This window comes from Labeo rohita, chromosome 1 (genome assembly GCF_022985175.1).
Source record: "Labeo rohita strain BAU-BD-2019 chromosome 1, IGBB_LRoh.1.0, whole genome shotgun sequence".
Classification (NCBI taxonomy): domain Eukaryota; kingdom Metazoa; phylum Chordata; class Actinopteri; order Cypriniformes; family Cyprinidae; genus Labeo; species Labeo rohita.
The window spans coordinates 20,138,248-20,162,714 of NC_066869.1; the positions used below are offsets into that span (position 1 = coordinate 20,138,248).

General features: G+C 34.7%; 2 protein-coding genes across 2 annotated transcripts; both read right to left on the reverse strand.

Annotated features, from left to right (window-relative positions):
* Nucleotides 1-1,598: 1,598 nt before the first annotated feature.
* On the reverse strand, nucleotides 1,599-20,158 carry mcoln1a (mucolipin TRP cation channel 1a). The gene is made up of 15 exons (XM_051118094.1): nucleotides 19,928-20,158; nucleotides 12,354-12,595; nucleotides 11,418-11,582; nucleotides 11,037-11,193; nucleotides 10,579-10,660; nucleotides 10,391-10,487; nucleotides 9,389-9,488; nucleotides 9,201-9,307; nucleotides 8,973-9,122; nucleotides 8,761-8,862; nucleotides 8,410-8,532; nucleotides 6,327-6,443; nucleotides 6,150-6,239; nucleotides 5,639-5,769; nucleotides 1,599-3,526 (listed from the first exon to the last, which is right to left on the reverse strand). Exons 1-15 carry the CDS (start codon nucleotides 19,968-19,970, stop codon nucleotides 3,490-3,492), a joined length of 1,743 nt encoding a protein of 580 aa, XP_050974051.1. The 5' UTR covers nucleotides 19,971-20,158; the 3' UTR covers nucleotides 1,599-3,489.
* A 1,154-nt stretch (nucleotides 20,159-21,312) lies between these two features.
* On the reverse strand, nucleotides 21,313-24,383 carry trappc5 (trafficking protein particle complex subunit 5). Its single transcript, XM_051121737.1, has 3 exons — nucleotides 24,321-24,383; nucleotides 23,725-24,051; nucleotides 21,313-22,604 (listed from the first exon to the last, which is right to left on the reverse strand). The coding sequence occupies exons 2-3, from the start codon at nucleotides 23,992-23,994 to the stop codon at nucleotides 22,308-22,310; spliced, it is 567 nt and encodes a 188-aa protein (XP_050977694.1). The 5' UTR covers nucleotides 23,995-24,051; nucleotides 24,321-24,383; the 3' UTR covers nucleotides 21,313-22,307.
* Between the last annotated feature and the right edge of the window lie 84 nt (nucleotides 24,384-24,467).

Below are 24,467 nucleotides of genomic sequence, written 5' to 3' on the forward strand. Positions count from 1 at the left end.
TTTTTATTTCAGATAAATGCTGTTGTTCTGAACTTTCTATTCATCAAAGAAACCTGAAAAAACTACTCTGTTGTTTTCAACATAATATATATACATAATACGTGAATGTTTTTTGAGCAGCAAATCAGGCTAATAAAATGATTTCTGAAGGATCATGTGACTGGAGTAATGATGCTAAAAATTCAGCTTTGAAATCACAGGAATAAATTACATTTTAAAATATATTCAAATAAAAAACAGTTATTTAAATAGTAAATATATTTCAACGTTTTTACTGTTTTTGCTGTACTTTGGATTAAATAAATGCAGGCTTGGTGAGCAGAAGAGACGTCTTTAAAATCATTTAAACACTGCTCAAAAACTTTTGACTTGTAGTGTAAGTGCATTCATAGACTAAAAGTAGCATTCAGACAGAAAAAAATCAGTCATTGATAGACAAGCAACACTTGATTTTGTTTACATACATAAGAGAAACATAGAAAACTTTTAAAAAGAAGAAACAGTCCAGTCTCTACCCCATCACACGTGATTCTCACAGGCCTACAGCTGTGCACTGTTCTATACTACAGCGCTGTTCTTGTCTAGTTTTTAAGATCAGCTTTGTCTTTAATATGCAAATGTGAATCTCATATAACACCATTAATACAGATCCTCTTTACCATTTTAAGTCTGCCGTTTGCTATGCTCACCCCTACAAAAAGGTTAACTTAAAATATAAGTAAGATATTGTGAGAATCTGAGCCCATTGGGCATCACAGAACTATAAATCAAAATTAACCCTTAGAAAATTATTCTTCTTGGTTTACTGCTGTAAAACCTGTCTGCATATTATCACAATGGGCTTATTGAGGTGGTTAAATGAACTCTCTTCCTGGTAAACTCATTCTGTTTGAATTGCTGGGTGTGGCTCATATTCAGACTCCCACCGCAGCTTGAGAATAGGAAAGCAAAAGCCTTTATAGAATGGCCACAGGTATGAGATCAGCATCTGAGGGGGGTTTGCTCTGTTTGAACAGTGTGTAATCTCTTTCTGTGGTTTCAGATAGCCAATTCAAACAATGTACACTGGCTAGTGCAATGGTTAGTGCACCTGCTTAGACCAGCTATTCAAACATGCCTAAAAACTCAGCTCTTCCAGGAATCTTGGATCAATATTTTTAAGCAACTTTCATATTTTACAAGTGCAATTTTCGGTGCCACAGACACAACCTTTAATTTGAAGCGGTTCAGATTTGTGATAAATGCTCACTTTGTACCACCTAGTGGTCATACGATATAGCAAGAAAATGAGTACATGTACTTATTCTTTTGGGCGAGACTTCCGGTTCATTAGCTGCTTTCGGGAATTAACGAGAATAACAACAAAGTGCAGTAAACGTAAAACTGTTTGAACTACAAACCACTGTGCTCATAATTACGATAATACATTAATACAATATGGTAAGACACACCGATTTGCAATATCAAGCATTAAAACGAGGTGTTTTGTATGTCTAAACAACTAGGTGGACGCGGATGAGACCGGAAGTCAGACTCATAAAAATGTACAAATGGCCGCGCCCGCTCTTACTGCAAAAATAAGGTGGGTAGGTGGTTAATACAGTGTTCAAAAGTGTGTTTTATAATTCACGCTAATGTGAAACAACAACAGGAGAAGAAAAAGACTATGTCTATATTAAACAGACTTTAGAAAATCTCTGTATTGAACGAATACACATGAACATAAAAAAACATGATTCTGTCAAGACCAACATTTGGAAAAACGTGCAATGACACTTATACAAGTGTTTAAAACAAATAAAAGAAAATCAAGAATTGAAAAATCCTCCAGTTTGAAAAGAAAATTGATAACATAATTTTTATATATAATTCTGTTTGTGCTGCCTTTGCTGGCAAAATTATTTGCACAAGTTGTTCATTACAAAACATAAAAAAAACACTCAATTATTAGGCTAAAATGAAATATAAAATATTTCAGGGATCATCAGACAACATTTGCTCCGACTTTTACAGGTTAGTAATAGAAAGTGTGGTCTGTTTGCAGATTGTGCGCTTTAAATTAATTTGAAACAGAAACGCAACAGAGCCAACACGATATAAATAAACCTCTACACTAGAACATGATTCAATCACACATTAAAACAATACAGAAGCATTACAAGGACAATTAAATTATGTAATATGACCAAAAAGCAGTTAGCTGACATCAGAATAATATGACTGGTCCCACTTATTGTGTACTTGAGTTGCACAGGCCCCAAAATTTAAATATTTATACTTCCTTCTCTTATCAGTCAAGTATAATGGAAAAGCTAAAATTAGGCTTATTTGTGCTCTGAAGTGAGAGTCACACAAGGGTCAAGCATTTTTGATGAGTTCTATTGTTCTAATATGTCACCATGGTAACAGAACACTGTGCCCTCGCCAGTAATCTTATAATAGCGTTCTTGAAGGCCTCTGTTTTAAAACAAACCCGATGAAGGCTGGCCATAAAAGTGTGTACTTCTCTATAAAACACTAGATCATCAAAGTTAAGGCTTACTGTCTAACAGAATTTATGAAATTAGATTTCACATTACAGTATGCATTTGATTCCGTTTTTATATAAAACAAAGAATCAGTTTGGAATAAAACCATGGAGGTGTCATTACTGGTGAAAAGCTCATTAAAATACAAAAAAAGCAACTGAAAGTCATTCTATTTAACAATGAGGTATTACATTCCAAAATACAATCAGCTCTATACATCAGGAAAGTGTTAAGGCTAAGTTTCTCTGTGAATTCATACTAGCAGAGCATGTTTTTTTTATTATGAATAAGTGGAGATGATATTAAGACACCGGGGAGTGCTGTGTTCTGCTCTAAGTGCTGAATAGGAGTGATGTTTAAATCACATGGTCTCCTCATTTTTTGCTGTCTCAGAGGTTTACATATGCTAAACACTTAGGCCTGCCAATCTCCTTTTGATGCAGACATTACACAAGACTAGATGTTACTCAGAGACAACAGAAATAACTGCAACAGTTATGAATCACTGACCACTATGTCTCTCAGTATTGGCGACTGATGACCCATTTGCACACCACAGCACGTGCACCGAACAAACACGTGGGATCAACCTTTAGGGAATGAGTACTGTACATACTGTACAGTTTGTTATCTAATATTGTCTCAATTCAAACTTTCTGAGTGTTTTTATCAGAATAGACTAAGAGTGTACTTGGCTGCCTTTAGCAACCTCCAGAATTAAATTAAAACTAGCAACAAACTGAGGTAAAACTTCAATTTTCTCTAACTGGAGCAGTTCTTCTGTAAAAATCGAATATGATTTTCTCCACTTAAGGTCCACTTAAATGAAGCGGCTTTGACTTCTTGGGTTTTTTGTCTGGAGTTTTCCCTCACATCGCCACTGGCTTTCTTTCTGTTGCAGTACCACAGTGTGACCAGAAGAGGGAGGTTTTGTCTTCAGGCATCATGTCCCATGACTTCACTAGTTGATGAGGTGGACGTCCTCATATGTGGTGGTTCTGCAGGGTTACACCAACACACACCATTACAGCCTTCAGTTATAGTAAAGTAAGTCAAGTATGTAATTTTCTTATGTTAAAATAATTCACGTTAAAGTGATAGTTCACCCAAGAATGAAAATTCTGTCATTAATTACTTAGCCTCATGGTGTTTAGAACCCGTAAGACCCATGTTCATCTTCGAAACACAAATTAAGATATTTTTGATGAAATCCAAGAGCTTTCTGACCCTGCATAGACAGCAACACAACTGACACATTCAAGACCCAGAAAGGTAGTAAGGACAAAATAATCACTTTATTTTTCAATTCCTTTCCTTCCATGTCAGTCGTACTTTACTTTCGTAAATGCATGTCTAAGACTAATACGGAGGAGAATAAATTGTTGAATAAAGTCATTATTTTTGTTTTCTTTGCTCTTAAAACATGTTCTCGTAGCTTCGTAAAATGAAGGTAATTTGTGTTTGTGTTCCAAAGATGAACAAAAGGTCTTACAGGTTTGGAACGACATGATGGTGAGTAATTAGTGTCAGAATTTTCATTTTTTGGGTGAACTATCCCTTTAAATGTTATAATATTTTTTCCTATCCCAGTTTAAAGTCACAATGAAACAGAAGTATATCTTTTCTTCCAAATTTTTACATATATCCAAGTGAAAAAAAAAATTAGGGTTGGACTTTATTCTATCCATCAGTTGCTGATTGGAGGTAGGCGTTGCACTCAAAGTATAGTGTAATTTTTTTTTAAATTTGTCATTAAAACAATAAAACAATTATTGTTTTACAAGAAAATACAATTTCGATTTTTCTACTTGTATTATTGTTCTAATGTGTTATTTGTTATTTCTGTGAAATTAGACATTCCTGAGTGAAAACTGGTTCCATACTTAATTTTTCAATGCAGATGTAGATGAACGCAAGCTTGCAGAGTTTTAAGCACACTAAATGATTAGAGAGTCCTGTTTACGTCACCAGATAAAAGTCTGGCATTTTTACCAGAAAATCCAGTTATGAGATTTTGATTTATCATTACAAAGTCAAACTTAAAAAAAACAAACAAACAAACAAAAAAACAACAACACATGCACAGATTAATTGTTGACAATAAGATCTATAACATGCATTTAGAAAATAGGTTGAATTTTTACTTTATGCTGACTTGCTGTGCAGTAAAAAACGTAAGTTGGTTCATTTGTTAAAGGAGAAGTTCACCTCCAGAACAAAAATTTACAGATAATTTACTCACCCCATTGTCATCCAAGATGTCCATGTCTTTCTTTCATCAGTCATAAAGAAATTATGTTTCTTGAGGAAAACATTTCAGGAATTCTCTCCATATAATGGACTTCTATGGTGCCCATGAGTTTGAACTTCCAAAATGCAGTTTAAATGTTTAATTTTACTACTCATATACTTTTTAATCTCAAATGCTCGTCTTGTCTAGCTCTGTGATGCGCATGCATACTCTGTGTAATCCGGGTCAATACAGTTAGGGCAGGTCGAAAAACTCCCATCTTATTTTTTCCTCCAACTTCAAAATCATCCTACATCGCTGTTTTAACTTTTTTTTTTTTGTAAAGGGCATTTGACCTTCTTTGCACATTCACTTTGTAAACACTGGGTTGGTACTTCTGCAGTGATCATTTAGAGCCCTTTGAAGCTGCATTTAAACTGCATTTTGGAAGTTCAAACTTCCGGGCACCATAGAAGTCCACTATATGGAGAACATTCCTGAAATGTTTTCCTCAAGAAACATAAATTTCTGTACGACTGAAGCAAGAAAGTCATGGACATCTTGGATAACAAGGATGTGAGTAAATTATTTGTACATTTTTGTTCTGGAAGTGAACTACTCCTTTAAGGATATAAATAGCATGCTGCATCCAAATCAAAAGGGCAACCCCCCCCCACCCCACACATTTTAAATGATATACATTGCCTTTAAGAATTGGTATCTCTCTTAAACATCAATGTATTTTTGTGTGCATATGCATTATTTGTGCCCTTCTCTACTGCATTCTAATTATTTTGAATGTTACAGCAATACATTTGTGTTAATTAGTGACAGCTAAATTTGTATAAGATGCATTTTCTTTGTTTCTATGGTGACAAACCTGTCACAGCAGCAGAAGACGGAGCACGGTGAGGTCTCAATGCCACGGAACTTTCCAGAGTTGGGCGTATCGGTGCACTCAGCGATGAACGCGTGCAGGTCAGTGATATGGATAGGCTCCTGAGTTTGATGCTGAATGGAAATGAAAGGATATCATCATGTTACTATAATCAAGTTGTTTAAATTGTCTTACTACTTGCTAAATATAACACCTCTTAAATTTAAAATCAATACTGATCATTTACAATAATAGGAATATAAAAATAATTAAGAAAATTGGGTAAAACGTATTTAAAATAATAAAAAAAAGACAAAAATTGTTATTAAAAAATAAATAAATAAAGAAACACAATCACCTACATACACAAAAACATAATTATTGAATTGAATTCTATGGTTTACACTGAGTATTATGCATGCATGTTTGTACACGTGCGTGTGCTGAAATTATATCAGGAACAAAACATGTTTTTCACTTCTATCTTTTCATCTACCTCATCTTTCATTCTTACCTTGATGGTCTCATAAGCTCCAGTGATGAGAGCGATAAAGAGAGAGAGCACCATGTAAATGAACAGAGAGATGAACGTGTAAAGGTAAACCTGCAAAGGAACATAGTACATTTACTGCATTGAATTCTGTAGCATTTGTCGTAAGTACCTGTGTGAGGACATGAGGGTGAAACTCACCTGACTAAAGACCCAGACGAGCATGCTGCTCTCTTGCATGCCACTGAAGGTCACAAACATGTCATCTCCATTGATCAGAGAGAAAAGACACTCAGACACCAGCGAGAGAGAGCGAAACTGAGGAAACAAAACAAAACTATGAACACCAAACACCATATATAATGAAAGAGAAGACACATATACATATACACTACTGTTCAAAAGTTTTGTTTTTTAAATGTTTCTGAAAGTCTCATATGCTCTCTATTATATATGCATATGCAAAAACAGTAATATTGTGAAATATTTTTACAATTTAAAATTACTGTTTTCTATTTAAGTATGTTTTAAAACATAATTTATTCCTGTGATGGCAAAGCTGAATTTTCAGCATCATTACTGCAGTCTTCAGTGTCACATGATCCTTCAGAAATCATTCTAATATGTTGATTCGGTGATTATTATTAATGTTGGAAACAGTTGTTCGAAAATATTTTATAACATTATAAATGTCTTAACTGTCACTGGGTGAATTTTAGGCATCTATGCTGAATAAAAGAATCAATTTGTTTAAAAAAATAAATCTTATTGACTACAAACATTTGAAACAATGTATTAATAGTATAAATACTACTATTTTACAGACTCTAAAAACATTATCTCTTTTGGATTTCTCTGAATTTAATTACATCACAGCATGTAGGAAATTAAAATCATTTGTCACTTTCTCAAACAAAAAATATAAATGTCAATGTCGGTGGCTTTAGGAAAACAACATACGGTGAGCAATCTGCATTTAAACTCGTAAATATAGGAGGAATATGTCAAAGTGGTGTTATGACTATAACTAAATATTAGCATGTAGATGTCTTCAGGCCAGCACTTTTATCAAACGTGAAATTTGTTACAGATTGAACATGGTATGTTTGAGTTAGTGTAAAACAAGTCATCTCCTGTTGCCAGCAGGTGGCGCTATCATTATAACCGAATATTGGCCTTTAGATGTCTTCAGACCAGGACTCTTATCGAACATGTGAAGTTTGGTGCAGATCAGACATTGAACGTCTGAGTTACAACAACTTGTTTTTCCAAGGCGAAACATTTGTCAGGCCGTCACAGACACGCCCTTTAACGAAAACTCTGGATCTTCGTTTTTAACATTTAACATCGCAAAGGCCTTTAGATTAGACTGACCAAATATAATGTTGTTGTCATTAAATCTTTAGGAGGAGTTTGTTACAGTGTAAAACATATCACTTCCTGTTGCCAGCAGGTGGTGCTATGACTACAACTGAATATGGGCATGGTGGTGTGTTCAGAACACGACTCAAACATATGATATCAAATGTGTATTTTGGTGCAGATCAGACACTGTATGGCGGAGTTATAACAACTTCCTATTTCAGGGTGAAACATCAAAGTTTGTCAGGCCGCCACAGACAACTTAACATAACAAAGGGCTTTAGATTAGACTGACCAAATTTGGTGTTGATCTGTTTAAATCTCTAGGAGGAGTTTGTTAAAATGCCTGAAAATGGCAAAAATGGCATAAAACTGGCTGAGGAAATTAAAAACAACAGACTTCCTGTGGGGTTTCGAGCTTTGTACTAGGACTTTTTTGTAGGTACTGGTGTGTTACATGTGTCTACCGAAATTCGTAAATGTATGTGAAACATAGCTTAAGTGGCACTTCGTTTAAATTTTATAGGTGGCGCTATCAAGACATTTTGACACACACCGTTCTAAAATCTAATAATTTTCACCACTTCTGGCCTGTGTGCAAAATGTTAGTTTTTTCAGCGTGTGTACAAAGATTCAGAATTCTTGCGCATGTTTAGGCCATCAAAAATGCAAGTCATTTTGGAGAAGAAGAAGAAACTGAGCAATTCCAATAGGGTCCTTGCACCATCGGTGCTCAGGCCCTTAAAAAATGTCGAAAGGAAATTGCATATTGGTAAATTACGAATACTTCTAATAACCAACTGGATACATTTTTCATTTTACCCAGAACCAAATATTCCATTTTTGGACATGTCCCATGTATTACCATGTGGAGTTATTGAATTATTATTTGCTTTGCCTCTGTCAGGCCTAAGTTGTGTACCTTAACATGGTAGGGTCCCAGCACAATCCACCCACAGAAGCAATAACCGAGGTAGATTACCGCCACACAGCAACAGAAACGGATCACATTAGGGAATGCAGCTCGTAAAGTGACAATGAGAATCTGAGAAATGGAAAACATAATAGAGTAGATGAAATCCACATTCTAAAAAACATCTTTTTTTTTTGCAAGCAAATCTCCACTAGAGATGTGGTGACATTTCAGGTGTATTTAATGATTTAACAAACAATATTTTTAAAAAATCATAGTGAGTTCAGTTCTGACAATCAAGAAAATGTGCAAATGGCAAGAAAATGTGAACACTGGTGTGTGGGTGCGTTTGTTTCTCACATTGTACTTCTGAAAAAAGGTGAGGTAGCGAATAACTCCAACCCAAACCAATAACGTTGAGGTGCCCAAGAGGATCCCACACTCATCATAGGATGAGACGTTCTGAGGGTTGAAACAAAGTATCATGAAATATCACTGCTGATTGTGACCCAATGCAATGCCTCCATATGCATAAGGGTTTCTGAAGCCGACGGTCATCTGCGATTACTAACCTTTAGCTCAATCCCGATCTTAATGATAGATCCTGCGATAGTGAGCACGTCGCTAATGATGAGCAGAATATACCATCCATTAATAAACTCCATTCTGTCTCCCCAACACACATCACGCTTCAGAGAGGTCCTGAAGTACTGCACAAACTCCTGAAGAGAAAAATACAAGAGAGAATGTTAGGACAGGTTTGCCATTTTAATGTGGATTTGTTTGATATAGTGTCTTACATTTTGAAGAACGATTCCTCTGATGATAGAGCGGCCACAGAGGACCAGAGACAGAACACACACTACTGAAACAGCCACGTCAAACCACACACGAGCATAACTATCAGCTGGAGACAAAAAGACAGCATGAGTACAAGCATATATTGATTATCCACAATGTAAAAATGGTAATGGTAGTTGAGTCTTACCGTGTCCAGACACACTGGGGTCCCTACATTCCTTAATGGAGGCCTGATTATCAAGAGTGATCTTAACTTTACCACTGTGGGCTTTATTATCCAGCAGAATCTGAATATAAAATAGAACCAATTACATAATTAAAATGACTATAGAAATATCTCACATTGTTAGTATTGAAAAAAATAAATTACTTGGCCAAATTGGGAAAAAAGAAAATGTAGATAAACTGGCTCAAAACTGAAAAGTAAAATTACAAATAAAGTTTCCTTTTATAGGCATTTTAAATGACATATTCTTTAAATAATATATTTTTATATTTTATAACTTTATAAATAAAATAAATATAATTATATAATAATATATGTTAGACGCTAACATACTTTGCAAACTGAAAACAAAATCCAGACATACTGCTAAAACTACAGAATATATTTTTATATTTTATAAATAAATTAAATATAAATATAATTATATGATAATGTATGCTAGACACTAACATACTGTGCAAACTGAAAACAAAATCTAGACATACTGCTCAAAACTAAAGAATATATTTTTATATTTTATAATTTGATAAATAAAATAAATATAAATATAATTATATGATAATGTATGTTAGACACTAACATACTTTACAAACAAAATTGAGACATACTGCTTTTTGGAAACAAAATCTAGACATACTGCTCTAAACTAAAGAATATATTTTTATGTATTTCTACATATGAGATCTATCTATGTCTTTTTTTCCATATACATTTATAACTGTATATATATATATGTATATATACTGTATATATACATATATATATATATATATATATATATATATTGTTTGTTCTCTGTGTCAAATTTCCATTAACAGCCCTGTTAACGTGACTGTTTTCTTAAAAAATTACGTTTACATTTAGGTAAAAAAAAAACAAACAAAAAAAACAAGTTATATTTACAATTGCGTTTTTTTTTTGTTTTGTTTTTGGGTGAAAGTAGCATTTTATGTGTAAACTCACCGTGATGAAGAAAGTGTAACAGTCAGGAATTTCATTGTGGATGATGGTCTGTAGATTTATAGCCTTCAGCTGGAACTGTATGGTCACATTAATGAGCCTAAAAGAGAAAGTGTGTTAAAAGCGTTTTAGATTATCAATGGAAATATCTGAGAAGAAGAAACTTACATAAATAGTCCTGTTTAACTCACTTGTGAAACTTAAGGGTGAAGTTCCTGAAATCACGGCCCATACCTACTGTGGGAGTGGACAAAGGGTCCACGCCGATACAGTCTACAAAGAGGAAGTGAGAAATTCATCACCAACTAAACCAGCTTCAGTGGTCTTCAGCAGACAAGTGTGGTCAACAACAAGACCTATTTTAGATTAACATTAGAAAGTGATTCATGTGGTTCTCTCAGTAAGAAGGAACAGCAAGTAACAACAATGAGCGAAAGAGGAAGTAACAAGATCTTTTAGTTTCATCAAGTTCATCCACTAATTAACAGTAAATTTACAGGTGCTAGAAAACAAATATTTCAGGTTCATTAAGTCTTTGCCTTGATCCTACTGGATCCTAACATCCGTTATGGTTAAAGCAACTAAAACTAAAAAACTAAAATCAGAACAGGAACAAACTGGGATGAAAAAGAAGCTGAAAAACTGTCACCTGTGACCACATGTGGATCGATGATGAAGGTGTCATTAGCTGGATCAATCCTGCCTTTTTTATAATACTGTTGACACAGAGAAAGCGCACTCCCGTTCACACCAACATTGTATACATACGCATAACGGCCCACTGTCGTCTCCGTCAATGCCAGATACTGAAAGACAAGTAAAAAGAATTGGTGTTATATAAGGTGTTAAATATAAACATGAGCAATGCAGAATATTCGAAAACTATATTAAACTACATTTAGGCAGTTTTATCGCCAGATACTTTCAGAAGACAAAGAATGACTGTAATCCAGGTTGTGTTGTGATTACACTGAGCTCACCACCCATAAATATCCCTATAAATATATTCATTAGTAAAATATTACATTACCTGTTCTATTGCGTAAAACATGTGGTCATAAACATCACTCTGTGTGTAAACAGCAAGGCCATCATTTGAATCATCATAGTCTTTGAGAAAAAGATGTTTAAATGAAGCCGTGTTTTCCTCCTTAAACGTCACCGCCATCTCGTTGCTTAAGCCAAAAAGTACCAGCTAGAGATATTGAGACAGCAAAAAAGAGAGAGGAAACATTTTTAATGTGATACGTGTCAAATGAGACCATTTTTTCCCCTTTTTTCTGTATCAGTCAGCTAAATATTTTGTAAGAGCCACTTTTTAATAAATGTCTTAAAACGCCACTAAAGATATTTGTGAACCTGGACCACAAAACCAGTCATAAGGGTCAGTTGAAATTGATATTTTTAATTGTAATATTTGAATTTGAGATCATCTAAAAGCTTTCCATTGATGGATGGTTTGTTAGGATAGGACAATATTTGGCTGAGATACAACTATTTGAAAATCTTTAATCTGAGGGTGACAAAAAATCGAAATATTGAGAAAATCGCCTTTAAAGTTGTCCAAATTAAGGTTTTAGCAATGCATACTACTAAATAAAACTAAAAGTTTTGATATATTTATGTTAGGAAATTTACAAAATATCTTCATGGAACATGATCTTCACTTAATATCCTAATGGTTTTTGGCATAAAATAAAAATCAATATACCCGTGCTACTTAAGACTGGTTTTGTGGTCCAGAGTTACATTCATGCTTACTAGTCAAGCCAGCAAACTCTGTGACACTTCAGGGTGTGAATTTAGATGAGCCCACAGTAGGGCATATCATAGTGGTTAAAGAATAATTTGAGGGTTAAACTGAGACTTTGTGCTGCAACGCTGACTTTAATAAGCTGTGGGTTGAGTATATGAGCTGTGGGTGGAAAATAAGAAAAATAAGAAAAGAAAAGAGTAATTTAAATACCTGTATAGTTACTATAAGAATCTTCAGTATTTGCATCACCAGTTTATAAGGTTTTCTGCCTTTGGCTTGGTACTTTTCACAGGGGCTCATGAAGAAATATTTCAACTTCCTGCGCAATGCTTCCTCTTCTTGGTCAGCCCCTATCCAGCCACCTGTTACTGGGGATGGCCTGGGGTTGCTATACTCATCCCTGTGGTCATTCGAACCATAGTCTGTCACCGGAAATAGTAACCTATCCCCTTCTGAAAGCGAAAGAGAGACACATATAGTACCAGTGAGATAAATCACAATGAAATTGTCTCTTTGTTTCACCTTTTTAATTACATTCACTTTTTTTTTTTGAGAAATCAATACTTTCTTTCACTAAGGATACATTAAATTAATCAAATGACATATAAAGAATCCTGAAAAAACATGCACAAATCATTAAAGGTGACATATCATGAACATCTGACTTTTTCAGTTTAAGTGCTATGTTTGGGTCCCCAGTGCATCTGCCAACCCAGAAAATGTGAAAAAGGACAACCCAGTAACTTTGTTTTGGTAATCCTTTCTCTGCAAGCATGTGAAAAAACGAGCACGTAAGATATTATTATAATATTACCGCCCCATAATATGCACGTTTCCACCCATGGCGCGGTCATTTTGTTTTCGCAAGCGACAATGGTGTACCAGTTCTAACGCCATGGCGAAAGTTTGAGCAATGCAAGCTAACTGTTCCCTCTTTGGCCTCACAGATGAGCACAGAACACTGTTTAGAGTCTCAGCCTCAGAGGAAACAAGAGAGCAGTGGATTTATTGATTTATTCACTGTATGTTACCCTGCTGCCACACAGATCTAATATAAACATGCCATTTTTTTCCAAGCTGTTAACCTTCACAGACATAACTGACAGTTTTTGTAACTCAAGTGTGTTTTTAACATAAACCTGTGTGTATTTGACAGTTTACGCGCAATATGACATGGAAGAGAACTTAGTTTAGTACTCACATGCCGTGTAACAGCTGCTTTCTGTACATGTGCTTCGGATGTGTGCGCTCAGAAAACTCTATATCAGAAGTTTAAACTAACGCATGATTTCAGCACAATAAACATGATAATCAAAACCAAACAGATGTTTTTTAGCAGAGTAACTGAAGTATGAGCTGTAAAGGCACAGCCCTATTCTGGAAAAGGGCGGGGAGCAGCAGCTTCTTTGCATTTAAAGAAACATGCACGAAAACAACGTGTTTCAATAGGTATTTTTAAAATTATATAAGATATAATAAATGATCTGTGGGGTATTTTGAGCTGAAGCTTTACAGACACATTCTAGGGACACCTGAGATGTATATTCCATATTGTAAAAAGGTGCATAATAGGTCTCCTTCAAGCAGCAAAACAATAAACAACAATGGGACAATAACAAGAAATGTTTCCTGAGGATCAAATCAGCATATTAGTATGATTTCTAAAGAATCATGTGACTCTGAAAACTAGAGTAATGATGCTGAAAATTCAGCTTTGCATCACAGGATTAAATTACACTTACCCTACTTAATGCATACAGTCAAGAACAACAGAACAGTTCATTCATTATGAATCACAGTTCACACTTAGTTCACCAGAACACAGTGGTGAACTTGTGTCTTGAAAGTGAGAGACAGACTGAAAGAGAAGATGGCCATGACCTTCAGTCTACTTTAGTAAGTCAGGGATCACCTATATGTTCACAACCTAAAACTTGAGATCTGATGAGTGCTCTCTTCTTTAAAGTGATGTGAAATCACTTGAGAAATGTTCTGAAGGCTTTAAAACCATGGCTGGATTGTCAAAGACTACTCAAAAAAGAACAAAATTTGTCAAAGCTTCATTGTTGACCTGCAATGCAGCAAATCTTGATGTTTCACTCCATAGTGAGTCATGTGAAAGGGCCTTAAGCTGTTTAGCTTAGTTAGCTTGTCAAGGACACGTCTTTAAATTAGCACGGCTGGTTTGTGAATGAATGATTTATTTTATTCCAGTCTCTTACTATGGCCTCAAAGCTCTGTGAGTTCAACAAAACATTATCAGCTTGTCTTCATTTCACACAATGAAGAAGTGTCAATAACGTCAATCCTGCCTATGCACTTCCTGTACTGCTGTTATGTAGAGTCAAAAATTATGCTTCGTTTCTTTCTTTCTTTAAAAAAAAAAAAAATCACTGACTAAACACTTTCCAAAAGCATTTCTAAGTCTGAAACTACTGGAAATCTGACTTTTGGAAGTGGTGGCTAAAATATAAGCATGTTTTTCTTGTGCAATTCTGTAAAGATCCTGTGTTATTTATGCAATTGCTCTATCACAATGACCGGTTATCTCATGACTTTCATGACTACAGACAAAGAACTGCCAAGAAATATAAATATAAAAAAATATATATAAAATAAAAAAATTAATTCAATAAAAAAAGGTTTGCTGTGATTGTAGGGATGGACAAATTGGCTCAAAATGTTGCTGAAACATGTTGCGTATATTTATTTAATTAAATAATAAATGATTTGTGACCCTGGACTACAAAACCAGTCTTAAGTAGCACAGTTATATTTGTAGCAATAGCCAAAAATACACTGTCTTTTATGCCAGAAATCGTTAGGATATTAAAGGAGAAGTTCACTTCCAGAACAAAAATTTACAGATGATGTACTCACCCCCTTGTCATCCAAGATGTTCATGTCTTTCTTTCTTCAGCTGTAAAGAATATGTTTTTGAGAGAAACATTTCAGGATTTTTTTCCATATAATGGACTGCTATGGTGCCCCGATTTTGAACTTCCAAAATGTAGTTTCAATGCAGCTTCAAACCATTCCAAATGCGGTTGTAAATGATCCCACCCGAGGAAGAAGGGTCTTATCTAGCAAAACGTTCGGTTATTTTCATTTAAAAAAATACAATTTATATACTTTTTAATGTCAAACGCTCATCTTGTCTCACTTTGCCTGAACTGTTTTTTTCCGGTTCATAACAGACCCATCTCATGTTCTCCCTCAACTTCAAAATCGTCCTATATCGCTGTTTTACCTTTTTTGTTGAGGGTGTCTGATCTTGTTTGCATGTTTACTTTGCAAAGACTGGGTCGGTACTTCTGCAGCGATGTAGGATGATTTTGAAATGATTTTTGAAGTTGAAGAAAAAAATTTGATTGGAGTTTTTTGACATAACCTAACTGTCAGAATACAGTTTTTGATTAGATTACTTGATTATTTATATATATATATATATATATATATATATTTTATTTTTTTTTTTAATGGAAATAACCAATCATTTTTCTAGATAAGACCCTTCTTCCTCAGCTGGGATTGTTTACAACTGCATTTGGGATCGTTTGAAGCTGCATTTAAACTGCATTTTGGAAGTTCAAAATTGGGGCACCATATCAGTCCACTATATGGAGAAAAACGCAGAAATGTTTAACTAAAAAAAAAACAAAACAAAAAAACATACTTTCTTTACGGCTGAAGAAAAAAAGACATGAACATCTTGGAAGACAAGGGGGTGAGTACATTATCTGTAAATTTTTGTTCTGGAAGTGAACTACTCCTTTAAGTAAAGTTCATTTTCCATGAAGATCTTTTGTAAATTTCCTACCGTAAATATATCAAACTTTAATATTTGATTAGTGATATGCATTGCTAAAAACTTAATTTGGACAACTTTAGAAGCGATTTTCTCGATATTTTGATTTTTTGCACCCTCAGATTCCAGATTTTCAAATAGTTGTAACTCAGCCAAATTTTGTCCTTTTCTAACAAAACCATATATCAACAGAAAGCTTTATTCATCTTTCAGATGATGTTTAAATCTCAAATTCAAAAAATTGATTCTTATGACTGGCTTCATGGTCCAGGATCACGTTTGATAATGGTACTCAGCCAAATGAATTTCTGTTTTATTAAGATTAATCATACCACACACAGCTACACACCTACATATAACGGAAGTATAGTGGAACACAATTTTTCATGCCTCATAAATAACACATTAATCACAATCCAAAGTGACAGCATCTAATCTAAGATGAACGGAAAGTGAAATACAAAAGACAAAAGTAAGTGGGTCAAGCCACTTAAGTGTGATTAATGATCACAGCGTGTGTGGCCTGACAAAGGGGAAATTTCATGCAGCTGTAGTACTGCACAGCAGAAAAGTACCGATTCATACTCTTAAGTTCCTGTAATGTTCACACTGAGTATTCAAGCTGATGTTATTTCTCTGATTTCTTTACCTTCCTGAACATCTGACCTGCCGATGACTGCATGATTAAGCAAAAACTGAGAGAGACTGAGAGTGTTTCTGAAACTCTACCTACTGGCTCTCATTGGTCTCTCTAATCAAAACCATCGTTCATCTAGCAGCAGATCTGTGTGCCAGTCTGTCTGTCACAGCCAAGATACTATAATCTTGCCTTAAAGCACAGTGCCTCAAACGCAGGACATTTTAGTTTCTGCATAGCAGAATGATTGATAATGCAGCCCAGTGAAGCGATAGGAATCTTGACAGCAAAATTGCGGTGGATACGGGCATCCAAAGCTGCTCACAAACCCTGACTACAAGTGATAGAGTCATTCAAATGCCAAAAAATAAACTGAAAAATCTCATCCATCCAGTTTTACAGGTAGCCATGTTTCAGCACACAAGCGTACACTGGCTTCTCACACGCTCTTGCTGTCATAATAAGTCAAGGGTATGACTATCAGCATGTTATAATAACTCTATCGCAGGTGACATCAGGGTTTGTCGTTCTGCCCGAGCCACCCATGAACTACACACCGACATGCAAACACAATACAAGCAAATGACAGATCTGTCGGTACATATAAGGCCACACACTTATGAATTTATATATTAAGAAAAACTTGTGTTATATATATGCATTCATTCATTCATTCATTCATTCATTCATTCATTCATTCATTTTCCCCATCTAAATTTTTTTTTGGATGCTAAAATTTCAGTGCATCACAAGTATTCAAATGGTTAAAATGGTTTTCAAGGGCCACAATTACTGACTAAAACACTGATGTACAAAAATGTGGATAAACTTCAACAGCTGATCATGTCAGATGTGTGCACTAAATGCACTTCATCTTCAAAAAAAACAAACAAAAAAATATGATAGAACAGTAGTATGTAAAATTTGTATTTGGTTAAAATATTGAGAGGTGGCTCATTCCCAAAGAACATTATGACTGATTACAGAAACTTTATTTTCAGCTCAATGAAAAAAATTGGTTTCTGTAAAAAAAACAAAAACAAAAAAAAAAACAACAACAAAAAAAAAACACAGAAAATAATAAATACATAAAATAAAAAATAAAAAAATACAATTTTGGTGCAACACTAGACAAAAAATACATTATGAAATATTCTCAATATTTTTTTCTTGTGTGTAGAAGTCATTATTATGGACTGGTATGGTGCCCCGATTTTGAACTTCCAAAATGCAGTTTAAATGCGGCTTCAAACGATCCCAGCCAAGGAAGAAGGGTCTAATCTAGCAAAACGATCGGTTGTTTTCATTAAAGAATACAATTTAAATACTTTTTAATCTCAAATGCTCATCTTGCCTTTCTCTTCCTGATCTCTGTGTATTCAAGAGTTCAAACTCAGGGCACCATATCAGTCCATTATATGGAGAAAAATGCTGAAATGTTTTCCTCAAAAAACATTATTTCTTTACGACTGAAGAAAGAAAGACATGAACATCTTGGATGACAAGGGGGTGAGTACATTATATGTGAATCTTTCTTTTGGAAGTGGACTTCTCCTTTAACAGAGAAAAACACTGAAAAACATTTTTGTGTTTAAGAAAAGAGGAGCTTTGTTTAAAAGTTGAACTTCTATTAACTTGAGTGCTACATTTTCTTTTTATTTTAGATGTGGCAAAAGATGCAAACTGTCTGTCAAGCGCATGTTTTTCAAAGAAAAGGGATTGAAAAGCTGTAAATGTTTAAAGGTGTTCTGTGTGAACGTCCCCTTATGCAACTGATTTACCTTTTGAATTAATGTATGCAATCATAATAATTTAACATATTTTTGAGCAAAACATAATTATTAAGAACACAAATGTGCTTTAATCCATTGTGAATTGATTGGATGCTGATAAGTGTGTATTACATTAAAGAACACAGTTAAAATGAATGAAAATGTTCTATAATAAATCCTAAATAGGTTTTTGACTATTGGTTAACATTATCATATGACCACGAGAAAGTCTTTGCAACGGGGGGGAACAAATTGCTAAAGATTACAACATTTTTTTTAAAAAAAACAAACAAAAACAAAACAAAAAAAACATTCTTTCACAATAAGACGAAGACTCTTTCACAATATGACCAGGAACTAAGACAAAAATACAAAAGCAAATACAGGACTTTTTTTTACTTTTTACTTTTTTTTAGCATGGATATACCTATTTTAGTCACAAACCTGAACTACTTTGAGGCTAAAAATGCAGTTGCCAGGCAATTTCATGGCGGGATTTTAGACAGAATACCATGAATAGAAACTGCAGTAGGACCCATCAACAATTAGAATGAACAGTAATACTGTGGTATAAAACACAGTTTGGAAACTATACGCCTCCAGTCTACAAATCCCATTCATTGGCTCTTGTTGAGCAGATCAGGTTTAAATTCTCACATTTAGTGACTTTTATGGTCATTATAAACCCAGTGAAACAGAATTAAAAACACCTGTCAAATGAAGTTATAATTTGAAAATAAAGTTTTATGACTTCATAAGCACAATTTGGTGTTACTATAGAAATAAGGTCAATGGGACACAAATGAGGAAGAAAACACGAAAACAAGCGAGTGGAAAATAAATCACACCAATCCATATACTAACACAGCAGTCTATCCAGTCTCATGATGAAATACTGAATCATCCAAACCACAAAACTTTCAACAAACATCAAACAGGGCTATCTGCAAATAGGACGCAAACAAATATTTAGGACTAAAGGACCAAAGGGAAGATACAGGTCATTGCCATCTCCACACAAATCCCTACTCCTGATCAATGGTAGTTGTGGCCCTGAGCATAAGTGAAACTGTAAATGGTGACCATATGCTTCTGCATTATGAATGAAGGTTTACTAGTTTGCTCGAAACGGCTCTGAGGGTGTAGGACAAGAAAGACTGTTTAAGACAATTACATGAATCATCATAATGGCACTTAAAATATACATACAAGAGCAGCCTTATTTACAGAACATTTATTTACTTCTAAAAAAAATGTAAAAAGTTCGAGACTAAGACTGTAAATAGCCACTGATAACCACTCGTTACCACTAATACTCAGTCTAGACTCCTGTGTCTTTTACATTTGATATTCTTGTGCACCCTCAGCACGTCTGTGCACAACATATACGTTACACTTTCACAAAACAGAAAATAAACGCAGTTTTGTACTCCATTTCCTAAGAATACAGAACTATATTACTATATTTCCATTCTTGCGGTTTAACATCCCGTCGACGCACCGAAAGGCTCCATTATAGACATTATACTCAACATCTAGTTCATAATCGTCAGATCCGATCACTCACCGGAGGAAATATGATTGACTTTATTCGCGTCCACCTCGGCCATGTCAGCGATTTAAAATCACGTGCAGAGGCTGTCGGCATTAAAATCCCAGTTTAATTCACAGTACAACGAGACCCGACTCTGTTCAATTAGCTTGTTTTGTCCCTCTGTGGTTAGTTGAAGGGTTCCTCTCCGGTTACCGCATGTTTACATGCATCCACAGGCGAACAGCACAAGCAACTTCCGATGAGGTCATGTGACTAGACAGCATCATGTGACAATTCTGATGCTGCTGAGGCGCCATAAAACTTTCATGGTTTGTTGTGGATACTGTAAACAGAGCTTGTTGTGTATTATTCACATTAAGTGATATATGATAGTGAAAAAAAGGGAGTTCTTTGCGGATGTATTCTCATATCTACTTTGAAATAAATCAGATGATGGAAGCCCGTTTCACAATTGTGACTTTTTTTCTCAGAATTGCGTTATGGAACTTAAACTCACAGTTCCGAGAAATAGTCAGAATTGCGAGATAAAAACTAGCAATTCTGACTTTATTGCTCGCAAACTAACCACAGAGTTTATATCTATCAGAGTTTATAGCAAATTCTGACTTTTCCCGCCACACAGTTCTGATTTTTATTTCTCTTTTGAAGCGCGGGAAAAAAGGTTTATATCTCACAAATCTGACTTAATAACTCGTGCTATACAGAATTGCCAAATATAAACTCGTAATTCTAAGGAGAAAAGTCAGAATTGTGAGTTTATATCTCAATTCTGACTTTATAACTCGCAATTGTGAGTTTGTTTCATGCAATTCTGAGGTAAAATGTCAGAACTGTGAGATGTAAACTTGCAATTACGAGAAAAAAGTCATAATTGTGAGATAAAAAACCTTTATTTTTTATTTAGTTGCGGTAACTGGCTTTCATACTATACTGGAATGCTAGAACACTGCTGTACAATTTGATTTTCTCTATTTTGTTTTAAAGAATACATTGCATTATACTTCATATATTAAAACATGTTACACTTTCATATAAAGTTTAATTAACAACTGTATTATGTTTTATATGTTGTTTTTCTTACATTTACTTAACTGTCACAAATTATAAAGTTTATTTTTTTTTCTTATTTGAAGCAACACCAGAAAAATAAAACGACTACTGTTTAATATGTGTAAAACGTGGTAATTTTGTCAGCACAGTTTTCAGTAATGCACTAAAACATTCTAGATTCTTCGATACATTTAGAATAAGTATATTATTTTGTATTTGTTGTTTTTTTTAATTAAAATATAACGTAGCGTTTTACCTCTGAACTTTTTAAGATTAATCTCTTTAATTTTTCAGTTTTTTAGCCTGTTTTGTCCCAGTACTCAAAAATCAGTGAGAAGCTTAACATATGACGTACTGCTAATTTTTTACAACATGACAGCAATTACAGGAAATCGAGACTAAAGGTCATGATTACACTTTATTACACAAAACTGCTAAATCCAGTTCCTGACAAATGTTCCTATCATTTGCTTCAGTTATTGTTAGTGGAATTAAGCTGCTGCAACTGTCATTAAGAAAAAGAAAGTAAATGAAGCAGGCAAAATGTTACATTACATTAAAATATTAACAATAGCTATCGTAACAACTGTACAGCATTTAGACAGAAAATATTATCATGGTACATTCTTGTAAGGGACAACATTTCCTCATCTCTCCTTGCAGGTTACAAAGACTTTATTATATTGTCTGATGAAAAATAAAACAACATATGAACAAATGAAACATACATAGAATAATTCCCTATAATACAAAAATCAAACAGTCCAAATGTAATAATTTATGCTGTAAATAAAACTTCTTTGCTACTGTATATAAGCATATGAATCTCTGCTAGCACTATTTTTTTATCTTGACATATGTACATCGATCTGCACAATTTTGAGACTGTAGCAACTAACTGTTAAATGTGTGATTTTTTTTTTTTTCACCCAATATCAGTGCAGTGATACTCCATTGAGATCCAAGCCTAAATTCAATACTGATTTAATTTATGATTTATTACAATTTATTCATGTCTTACTATGGTACATGTGTAAAACTAACATCCAAAAACTACATACAGTTCATAGTTAATTTTATATCAGTATAGTGTATCAGTAAAGAGGTCATTTTACACTGGAATGGACTGGTGAGGTGACTGTGTTGATGTGGCTTTTCCTCATCAATATTCTGTAACATCACAAAAAAAAAAAAAAAAAAGGACAACCAGAGACAGACTTTTTTAGGTCTGTGCTACATACAGTGAATTTGTAAGCAAAGCTATAAAAATAAATGACAAAAAACAATGTTGAGACTCCACACCTAATGCTAAAACTTAAGACTAGATGTACTAAGCAATTTGCTATCTGCCATCTAGAGTTTTATCACGAGCAATGACTGCCTCATCAAACTTGATCATCAGTGTGGTTCCCTTATGCCAGTGCACTGTGACTTTGGCTGGGAAGCCACTGTGGGTTAAAATCGCCTCCACGATGCCACCGGTGAAGGCTGCACAGTTTAAAGTGCTATTCTCTTTAGGTACTGAAATGTAGGCATTGATCAAAGGCTCCTTTTCAATGATGTAGTATGTTTTGTCATCATCGTTGGCTTGTTCCAGTTTGTCTGCTTCCTTGCCGAATAATGCTTTCCATACATTGACCTAGGAAGATAGAAAGAAAGAGTTAACACTTTCGGCTATGTGAAGCTTAAAGGAATAGTTCACCCAAAAATAAACAACAAAAGTAAAAACATCTTAATAATGAATTTGTTTCTTACAAACATGCAGCTTTTCACATCACAAGACATGGATTAATTTATTACTGCGATGCTTTTATCAGCTGTTTGAACTCTCATTCTGACGGCACCCATTCACTGCAGAGGGTCTATTGCTGAGCAAGTGATGTAATTGAATGTTTTCACAACGCGTCATCAATCTGCCACTGAACGTAAACAATGCCACTGAATCGAATGAAACTTGGATATTTTGCTAATTACTGCTGCTGAAAATGATCAATTATTGTCATGTTTTGGGCTGTACTAATCGGTCAGACCCAGGAAAAACATTTGGAGTACTATAGACTCCCAAAAGTTATAACAAATCAAGGAGAAGAGTGCAAAAAACTGTCTGAGGAACAAAAGGTGTTTGTGTTTGGCCAAACTGAACCACGATTTCCAGGGCAAGAATCTTGACAACATTCACGTTTGTGCTTATCATTTCCAGGCAGGTACATATTAGGCTAATATCTTAATTAATACTGATCAAACGCATCTTTACCACCTACTAACTTTAGTTCTTTCCTGCTTACTAAGTCCTTCTCTATATGATTTAGCAGCTTCCACACGTTTTTCTGTGGTTTAGACAGCGTACATTAGCAAAACAACGTATTCAGTAGTACATTCATCATGCAATCAACGTTGTTGTTTACATCTGAGTATCTCCAGTATGGCCACGCATCCGACATAATTGCAAACCCTCTTTAGGTTATGTGAAGTGCCTTATTAATGGATTTGTTGCTTACAAACATGCAGCTTTTCACTTCACAACACATTAATTAACAGACTGGAGTCATGTAGATTACTTGTGCATTATTGTGATGTTTATATCAGCTGTTTGGACTCTCATTCTGACGGCACCCGTTCACTGCAAATGATCTATTGCTGAGGAAGTGATGTAATACTAAATATCTCTCAATTCTGAGGAAACAAACTCAATACATTTTCATTTTTGGGTGAACTATTTAAAAATGATCTACAATCTGTAAACAAATAAACAGTAATACCTTAATGAAGAGAAGTATGTTTAATACTTTGGTTTCTCTTTTTCCATTTTTCTCTCTCATCACAAGAACATCCAGAAGACTGGCTCCAACACCTTGGCCCATGTCTGCCAGCCGGGCCTGGAGCTCCGACACCGAGTACACACGGCTCTGGCAGTACTGCACCATCTCAGAGAAGAGCAGCGCGAACGCACTCACGCTCACCTCAGTTTTGGGACGCGTGAGCGAGCGCTCGAGAATCGCAGATTTTCCTCGCGTAAAGCGCACCTCCATTCCGTCCACACCGAAAGTGAATCACAATCTGAATTAAAAAATGAACGTGCTTGAGTCCTGTAATATAAACAGTGTTTGTGTTATAAAACCAGCATATAATATTATGCAAAACATATTTCCGAATGCATAAATGTCGGTTCTCATTGATTTGTCATTCATTGTTACGCTTATGATGTATTTAACAGCCGGTCTTTGATTGCATTTTAGGTTTTGCAGATTGTAGAGGAACTAGATAATACGGCAAACGAGGCACTTCGTACAGAAATTATGAAATTATAGAGCTGGTATCACAATCAAAGCATATTTCAGGGCTTATTGGCGTTTACCTGATGTTTGGGTTTCAGTTCCGGATGCGTGAAGCCAGGATTAGTGCAAATCCTTGTTCTTCCATTGTCACCGGATATTTTCAAAATAAAAGTAGGACTGGAAATAGTAATGAATTTATGTTTTAGAAATAAAGCAACGTGTTTTGT